Below are 9,504 nucleotides of genomic sequence, written 5' to 3'. Positions count from 1 at the left end.
TGTGAAAGTTTGTTGTCATTTAAATCTGCTTTGCACAGTTATCTCTTCATGAAATTTTGTAACGAAAGGTTCTGATCTGGATTAGATCATTTAAATTTGTATTTATTATTTATACGAACTGTATTTTTCTCGCATCTTCTTGAGCTTTTGTACAGCTCTTGAGGGCTCTGATGTAAATTACAATATTTATCTATTGTAATCAGATTACCCTCTTGAAATAAAGTATAATAATAATAATAATAATATACATGTCTAGTTATGAATATTTATAAAGGGAAACTTCCAATGCGAGATATACATGTCTAGTTATGAATATTTAGAAATGGAATCTTCCAAGGCGGGATATACATGTCTAGTTATGAATATTTATAAAGGGAATTCAAACTTCCAATGCGGCATATACATGTCTAGTTATGAATATTTAGAAATGGAATCTTCCAATGCGGCATATACATGTCTAGTTATATTTATAAATGGAATTTTCCAATGCGGCATATACATGTCTAGTTATGAATATTTATAAATAGAATCTTCCAAGGCGGGACATATCTAGTTATGAATATTTGTAAATCGAATCTTCCATTTTCTTTCCTCGAGTTTTGCAAAGTTTTGTGTCAGTGGGGGGAAATCAAGAGTTTTAAAAATAATAGAATTTGAAAAATATGCATGCGCCTATTTCAACGGTTTGACCTGTCTTTTATGTCTATTGCTGTCATGACCCCGCCCTGCTGCGGTTTATCCAATCAGCGTGTGGCATAATAGATCCACATTTACAGAGGGACGGAACTTTATAACGTTTGTAATACCTGAATGGCCTGGCTGGTAATTCATCCTAACGAATATAGTACACATACTCATTTAGGAGCCTGTGGAGTGATCAAGTTTTTACCGTCGTTTTTGTGAATATCAAAAACACAACCTTTTCCCGACTGAGCCAGGGTATAATGTCCTTTTGAATTTCAAATATCGCCAAATGTGTGAATTTTTTTTTGGTCTCTGATACCAAACTGTGCACAGTGACATCCCCACCCTCGATTTTGTTCTTGGCTATGAGCACTACGAACGAGAATGCTTTAAGTTTCCTTCATGAAGTTTGAGCTAAACTTAAATTTGAAACTTTCTGTTTGAGGCGAGTATAACCATAAAGTGTAATCTAGCACTGACGAGAGTCACTTTTAAACTCAAAATCAATTAAGTTTTCTCAATTTTACATCTTGCGTGGACTCTAGGATTTACCGAACGTTTTTCATGGTAAAATTCATTTAAGAATATTGGTTACGAAAATGCTCATTTAGAGATTTTCAAAAAGGTCCCCAATTTTTATTCTGTAAGAGAATGGCTTTTCCTGAAGGCAAGATATGTCCTTTCCCTTCCAGAAGTCAAAACTTTTCCTTGATTTGTGAATAGGATCCTGCCAAAGTAGGCGGGTGGTATTGAGGAGGGGGTTATTTTGTCAGAGACAAACCCTTGATGAAAATCCTGGAAAAGTGACTTTTCCCTTTCGCTCCAGCTCATTCCGGCTGCCTGTGTTGAGCATCCTTAACACGTTACGCTCTGCCTCTAGCGGGTGATATGGTTTCCGTATTGGAGGGCACGTCCTGTTAACGTAGTAGTGACAAACGTCGTGAACGTCCCGTCGCGGTTTAACCATACCATACACACTGATTTCTCCACATAAAGGCAACATTACCAGCACACCTGTCACAAATTACAAACAAGAGACGAAATGTTTGATGTTAAATTACAGGAAGATTCAGAAATGTTAGTAGTTTAGACCTAAACTCCTAGAAAATTATTATAAGAACGAATAAAAATACAAGTACGAAACTTACAAACACAAGTATATATATATATACAAGTATATTAATACATTATATACATGTATATATATATATATATATATATATATATATATATAATATATATATAATATATATATTTGTGTATGTATATATACACGTATGTACATATATATGCATGTATATGTGAATGTATATATGTATGTGTTTGTGTATGTGTTTGTGTGTTTTTATATATATATATATATATATATATATATATATATATATATATATGTATGTATGTATGTATGTATCATGTGTTTTATTTTTTTATTTATTTATTTATTTACTTATTTATTATTATATGCCTCATATACCGAACGCCGCTCGCTCCATAAGTTTCAATTGTGACTTATCGATGACGTCACTGGTCGCATAGTCATCATTTGGCTGAAAGTGAACCGGAAATATCTTCAACTTGACAAAGTTGGAATTTTAAAATGGTCAAATCACCTGGTTTTACACAGCAGGAAATCCGCTTTGTTGAAAATTATGCATGAAAAGTCGATTAACTGCATAACAATGAGTTAAATATATCAATGCGACACATATACAGATAACAGGACAGTAAATGCAGCAAAACTCAGTTACGACTGACATGCATACCTATAAATCCTGATGAAGGAATTATTTTCCCCACAGGTTTGTTGAAAAATTCTTGTATAATGTCCCAACCTCTCCACAGTGTGACAGGATTAACAACATGAAGTGGAATATCTGGATGCTTTCGTGTCCAGTCGATGTATGCTTTTAAGAAATGCGGCACTCGTACATACCACTAGAATGAAACGGAATGGGGAATATTGAAAATGTATGTATGTATGTATGTATGTATGTATGTATGTATGTATGTATGTATGTATGTATGTATGTATGTATGTATGTATGTATGTATGTATGTATGTATGTATGTATGTATGTATGTATGTATGTATGTATGTTTGCATGCATGTATGCATGCATGCATGCATGCATGCATGTAGCAAAACCTCTCGTACATGTAAATAGATTGTAGCATTATTACGTTTAGGTATGGCAAATGTGGCTTATAAATGTAGTTGTTGCGACAGTGCATATCGGATTTGCGACCTCATCGGTTATTTTTTTTTATTTTTTTTTATTTATTTTGAATAAAGGACTCACCTCGGTGAGGTTCCCGTCGTAAACGGCTTCAGCTCCTTTCCACATAATAAAAGTTACATTTCTTCCAATATCCTCGAATTTCTCCAATTCCTGTGTGAAGGAAGCTTTCTCGAGGAGTTGGTTATTGAACAATCGTATGGTCGTCTTGCTTCCCACATCTGGCTCGTGGTTCTTCACAGGAGCAAAATTGAATCTCAGTACGGCATCATGCATATCTAGGGATAGAAGCGAAATCTCTGGTCTCAGCCAGTGCAAATTATTAAAATTTTAAAATTCAAAAATCCTGACGGATTGATAAATTTCGTATTAGAAACAAAATGCTGCGTAGGCCAAAAAAATAAATAAAATCTTCCGCGGAATCACCGTTTCTACATTTGCCGTTGTGGGATTGTATTAAAATGCCACAAAACAGCCACAACTATTTAGGCGAAATTTTATTCAGTCTCTTTTCAGCAGCTATGGATGTCATAATAGTGTTGCTGTCCGACAATCTTTGAATTGCAGGAGGCCTGTATTAACGAATTCCTACAGTGCTACAACAGCATTCAATTGTCATAAATTATTGTTGCCTGGCCTTGCACAAAAAACTCACCGTATTTAAAAGTGAGAGTTTTAAGTGTGAAAGCGCCACCTCAGTAATCCGGGCTGCCTGTGGCCTAATCTGGCCCCTAGTTTTGTCTAACGAATTTATCATAACATGAAACACAATGATACACGTGATAGACGTAATGCGCCGACCCCTGACCCCATACTCTTACCCGGCGCTGGGCTATAGAATGGATTTGTGGCGCCAGGACTTATTTTAACTTTAAACTGTGTGTAAACTATGTAGGCCTATAATACAAACTATATTCCAGTCGGAGTTTGATCAACTCCCCCCCCCCCTCCCTTTCTTCGACAAGGAAATAAATTTCGCAAGCCGCAAGCTCCTGTATTATCCAAGACCCTACGCTAAAAAGACCGTATGCTAAAAGTGAGCTTTCGATGTGTTTTAAAATAAGGCACAGTACAAACGTTCTACTTCCGAATTCAGGGCAATGTGGTTTGATCATGGAGCCCCCCCCCCCCCCGGGGGTCAGGCCGATACGGTTTACCTTTGTAATTGAGTATATGTTCTACAAACTAGTGTGACATATTCTGATGACTTGAAAACCTAAACGAGCGGTGTTCGCCCTCAAATAGAGTGTCCCTTTTTAAATGTACAAGCCATTAATGTCGTAAACAACGTCACCTATTTCCGATCCGAGACTCGAATTGTTCATAAAGCTTGAACTCCCGACGATGGCGCATTTGTTGTACGCAGGGCGGCGATCGAAAGTCGATAAAAGATCCGGCGGGAAGTAGTCAGCGACGCCGCCTTCTTTCAACACACTACTGTTCCTGTTCAGAAAACTTGCATGGGCTTTCTTGAAGAGAGTACACAGGACACCGGATGACGTAGCGTTCACTCTACCTTTCAACCTTTCAGCGTAGCTTGGAAGAACTTTGAATGGGTTTTTGGCTTTTCGCTTAGGCTGTGTAACCTTGACAGTCGCATTCGTCCTTGGCGTGGTCCTTAAAACTGTGTGGCGGTCTGCTCCGAAATTCGCCGGCGGTAAACGATTTCGACAGGTAGTGGCAGACCGACACAGGTCGTGTGTATTGTCGACCCTGAAGTCCATGGTTATAAACATCGCCGTCAGGAGAAGTGTAACACACACTAAGACACAAATACACTTTCGAACCGGCAAGCTCCTCATAACTGCAAAAGATCCATCTGTTGTTGGAAATTAAACGGGCTGCCAGTCGCACAGCCTTAAATTTCACTCCGTTCCATGAATGGGCGATTCCTCAGCAGCTGGTGTTTTCATGCAAGTTTTCTAAAAATGGCGGCTATAGAATAAGGTGCAGGTTCTTCCCATACAATAGGATTTCATATCAACCTTTCAACCGTAGGTAGCCGTTGCTCTTCAAATATCAGCTTTTCAGACTCTATGTTACCCTGTTGAACGTTGACGAGGCGTGCCTAGCATCGCTAGGTACACACTGAGCCCATTGAGGCCTCAGTCGAATGTAAAAGAAAAGCCGATGAGTGTCAGTAAAGGCTATGCACTCTGCGTCACGATCCCTATATCGAAGTGGACTGTACCTGAACTGAACAATTCAAAATGGGTCAGTAGTTTACTTGCATGTCGATGATTCATGCACTGTTCGTTTAATGCATCTCACACATCGAACCTGGGATGTCAACGTTGGAACATTTTATTTCTACATTTTTTATAAATAATAAGTTCAGCTGTTTTCTTATGCATTTCATGATGAACCTGATTCATAGGACAATGCGGCATATACATGTCTAGTTATGAATATTTATAAATGGAATCTTCCAATTGCGATTGATGAAAGTTAAAACATGTTTGTCTTCAAGTTCTTTGTAAAATTTAAATATTGCAGATATTTTGACATGAAGCATCTATATATAGTGCATGAAATACATTGTTTGTAAACAAGAAAGTTGCACATGCGCAGTTCCGACGACCACTTCCCATTAAGAGTTGTAAAAAAATTAATAGAATTTGGAATATTAGCCGTAGTACACTCTCCTTGTATCAAGTCATAAGAGGAAAGAAAAGAGAGTCGTTGAATTTCCCCCTCCGATCACTAGAACAGGCTGATATTGAACGACGAACTTTGCAAAGCGCGCCCTCTGGTCATAGAGCAGACTAACAATGGTTCGTTCTTGTTTAGTTGCCCTGCACGATAAAGGAAAAGGGAAGTATACGGACAGTGTAAAAGGCATTCGCGCTCTTTTCAACGGTTTTGCTTGTCTTTTATGTCTATTACTGTCATGACCCCGCCCCGCTGCGGTTTATCCAATCAGCGTGTGGCATAATAGATCATTATCCACATTTACGGACGGAACTTTATAACGTTTGTAATACTTGAATGGCCTTGCTGGTAATTCATCCTAACGAATATAGTAAACATACTCATTTAGGAGCCTGTGGAGTGATCAAGTTTTTACCGTCGTTTTTGTGAATATCAAAAACACAACCTTTTCCCGACTGAGCCAGGGTATAATGTCCTTTTGAATTTCAAATATCGCCAAATGTGTGAATTTTTTTTTGGTCTCTGATACCAAACTGTGCACAGTGACATCCCCACCCTCGATTTTGTTCTTGGCTATGAGCACTACGAACGAGAATGCTTTAAGTTTCCTTCACGGAGTTTGAGCTAGACTTAAATTTGAAACTTTCTGTTTGAGGCGAGTGTTGCCATAAAGTGTAATGCGCCACTGAGACAGTTTTAAACTCAAAATCAATCAAGTTTTCTCAACTCTACATCTTACGTGGAATATGATTTGCCGAAAATTTTTACTAACAATCATGGTAAAATTCATTTTAGAATATTGGTTACAAATGCTCGTTTAGAGATTTTCAAAGTGATCCCCGATTTTTTATTCTGTAAGAGAATGGCTTTTTCCTAAAGGAAAGTGCAACATCAAGAAGCAACATGTGAAATTCCGCCGTACCGAGAGTACAAAATTGTCAAAAAGAAACCGACTGCAGGTCTTAATTCTCATGCATACCACTCCCTCCAAGTAGCTATCGGTACATCTCTGAGACCGTGACGGGTTCACACTCAGTTGCCGGCATCGGTAAGGACATAGGGGTAATTTACACATTTTTATTTGTTTTCTCTTTTTATTCACGAATGCAAAAAAAACCTGAATTAAAAATGCCTTGGAATATTATTTTTTCGTGCATTCAAGACACGTAGACTGCAAATCAACAGAACCAACGTAGTAAATGATACGGCAGTGTGCGTACAATGACGTTTCGAAATTGTCTTGTACAAAAATTATCGGTTTGCCAGAGGGCGCTGCCAGAAGGGCGCTAACAGTAAGACTTCAAGCGACACGAATTCGCCTTGAAATTTGCTTAGGACTAAAGTTATTCACCTAGCGACCAGATTTCCGAAAATTCACAATATTCGTTTAATGCACGTGACTTCTGACAGCAAGTTCTATAATTACGAAGGTGCTTTCCCATTTACAGATACTTCTCTGTCAGATTACCTTTTAAGTTTGAATAACAAATGGAAGAATATCCAAAGTGTGTTCACAGTGATAGCGATATTGGACCTATCTTTATGTGGGCGAGGTCGTTGTTTTCAAACGGAACACTCTCTCTCTCTCTCTCTCTCTCTCTCTCTCTCTCTCTCTCTCTCTCTCTCTCTCAAATGACGCTAATAATTACTCAATAACTTATGCTTTTTGTACTTGTGTTGTCTGTCTGTACTGAGAGCATATGGCTTGACATAAGAGTTGTAAGCAGCCTTGGAGGCTGCGCCATTACTAAATTTACACTTAAAAGTTTTCAAACAAAGAATTGATCATTTTCAACACAGGTCCGGTGGATGTGATGGACAAAGTTTGCTACAGAAGTTGGTCCTTTCAGAGTCACGGAAAAAATCTTAGAATTTTGAGATACACTTTTTCGAATTCAGTCCGTGTGTTTCTGGCCTGATGGCAAACGCCCTGTGGTATTAGGCAAGGGTGATCTCCGAACGGTCCACTCTAATTCTTGTATGTCAGCGGTAAAGACCTGCCCGCAGACTGTTTTAACAGAGACGTTCACCAACTAGGAAGGATTTCGCAAGGCCGCGATCAGTCAAGCAGCGGCGATTTAGTTTGAACAATTTCTGCACGCATGCATTTATATTACTGTTATGAGCATACTTTGCCACAAAAATGGGCAGGTGTCTCGAGCCTGAAGCGCCTAGACAAAATGTATCATTCCGAACATTTTTCTGAAATTTATACAGACAAGATCACCTTAACAAATATCAAAACTATATGACAAAGAGTGATTTTAATAAACGTGGCCTTTAACTTCAATAACCATTGTGTAATGTGCATTTTACATCAGTTTACAGTCTCACTTTTACACGATTTCGTGAGAGACAGCGCAAAAATGGCGGTTCCCGCGCAAAGGAAGCCGCGCCTCTGTTCAGAATGCAGTGACAATATTCTTAATTTACAATGCTCAACCATGCAAGACTTTAAAACTTACTTTGAAATTCCTTTGTCACACTATTCACATGATTTAAATCAAATAGTTTTTTCCCACCAAAAGATCCGTAGTACTATTACTAATCACCTTAATATTATATAGGGCTCAGCCTTGGTGTCGCGCCAGTCGTTGAGATTAAACATGTTAGTTGTATAGATTCATGATAATAATCATAAAGGATAAAATAAAATTAATTGTTACTTTCTATATACGTTTGTACAAGTATGACCGGTTTACCCTCCGATGACAGTTCACGTACACGATGTCAGACCCTGTAGGTATAGATTTTCTGTTATGTGGAAAAAAGTTTTACATAAATTTGCAATTTTTAACATGATTACTATCTATTGTGTTTAACAAGGGACGTATTGTGCCATCATTAACTTTGCAATAGTAACTGCACCGCCCAACTTCCGATATTGTAAGCTGAAAATCAGCGTAACTTCTAAAACCGGGTAAATTTTGCACATAGTTATTGACACAGAGGGCGCTTTCTAAGATTCAATCCCAGCATTCTTTGCGAATGTTCTCGTTCATATTCACGACAGTTTTCTCTCTTCTTTTATTTTTAGGCGTGATAAGAAATTTTGTATCAGCGACAACGTTGATTAGAATAATTACTCGCTCATAAAAAGATATATCTTATTAATGGCATGTTATAAAATAATAGAGAGCACGTTTCGAATTTGTTTATTTACGAGCACTCAAAAAAACATGGCGGCGCCCATAAAAGAAGGGTACACTTCCGGTTACTCGCATAGTTATTATGAATACGCGCGTGCGTAGTTAGTAAGCCGCTGGCGCGACTATTAACTATCATAGAATTATTTATTGTTGCTGTCGACAAAATTTATTGAAATATTTTCACAATTGTGATTCCTCTTTCCAATCGCGTAATCAGACAGACCTGAACTCATTCGTCAGACACATTATGCAAGAATAACTCTATGCAGCCGTCTGTTCGTAGTAGAAAGGCTGTCTCCGAGCGTGGTTATAGGGGTGTCATCTAGAATATATTCAACGAATTACACAGAGGACTGCAGTTATAACGAGTGAAAAGCTGATGAAATTACAACGCAAGTTGATGAAAACATCGACAGTTCTCTTCTGTCTATGATGAAAAGTACCATGTATTTCCTTCATAACCCTCTCCCGGAACAGAATTTCGCAAAATAAACAGACATGGTTCGCAAAATATAACTATTTGTTGTGGGACTACCGCTTCGTGGTGAGTGTATTGCAAGAGGGAGGACATTATCACCGACTAAGTTTTTAAATGGCGCAAATGATGATATAGCCATCACACTAGCCGTGCGAGGGCGCACAGCCATGTGAGAAAATACTGGGAAAAGGCCTAGGGTGACCCCATTGTTTATTTATTGCTAACCCCTTTCATCACCATAGTTTGGCCCAATCCCATTGTTAGCCACGGTGAATGAGGGTCTTTTCACTTGGAAATGGGGATG

At 38.3% G+C, this 9,504-nt stretch overlaps 1 protein-coding gene across 1 annotated transcript; it reads right to left on the bottom strand.

Annotated features, from left to right (window-relative positions):
- Positions 1–991: 991 nt before the first annotated feature.
- LOC139137195 (beta-galactoside alpha-2,6-sialyltransferase 2-like) lies at positions 992–5,074 on the bottom strand. The gene is made up of 4 exons (XM_070705174.1): positions 4,216–5,074; positions 2,985–3,199; positions 2,448–2,619; positions 992–1,698 (listed from the first exon to the last, which is right to left on the bottom strand). Exons 1-4 carry the CDS (start codon positions 4,721–4,723, stop codon positions 1,454–1,456), a joined length of 1,140 nt encoding a protein of 379 aa, XP_070561275.1. The 5' UTR covers positions 4,724–5,074; the 3' UTR covers positions 992–1,453.
- Between the last annotated feature and the right edge of the window lie 4,430 nt (positions 5,075–9,504).

Source organism: Ptychodera flava, chromosome 7 (genome assembly GCF_041260155.1).
Source record: "Ptychodera flava strain L36383 chromosome 7, AS_Pfla_20210202, whole genome shotgun sequence".
Lineage (NCBI taxonomy): Eukaryota > Metazoa > Hemichordata > Enteropneusta > Ptychoderidae > Ptychodera > Ptychodera flava.
Note: the sequence above shows the minus strand (reverse complement) of the source record. Positions and strands in the feature narration are given on the sequence as shown.

Coding starts and splice junctions, on each gene's coding strand:
- LOC139137195 (XM_070705174.1), bottom strand. CDS start 4,723: ATGAGGAGCTTGCCGGTTCGAAAGTGTATTTGTGTCTTAGTGTGTGTT. Junction 2,620..2,984: donor ACGACGGGAACCTCACCGAG/GTGAGTCCTTTA, acceptor GTTTCATTCTAG/TGGTATGTACGAGTGCCGCA. Junction 1,699..2,447: donor TCCTTCATCAGGATTTATAG/GTATGCATGTCA, acceptor AATTTGTGACAG/GTGTGCTGGTAATGTTGCCT.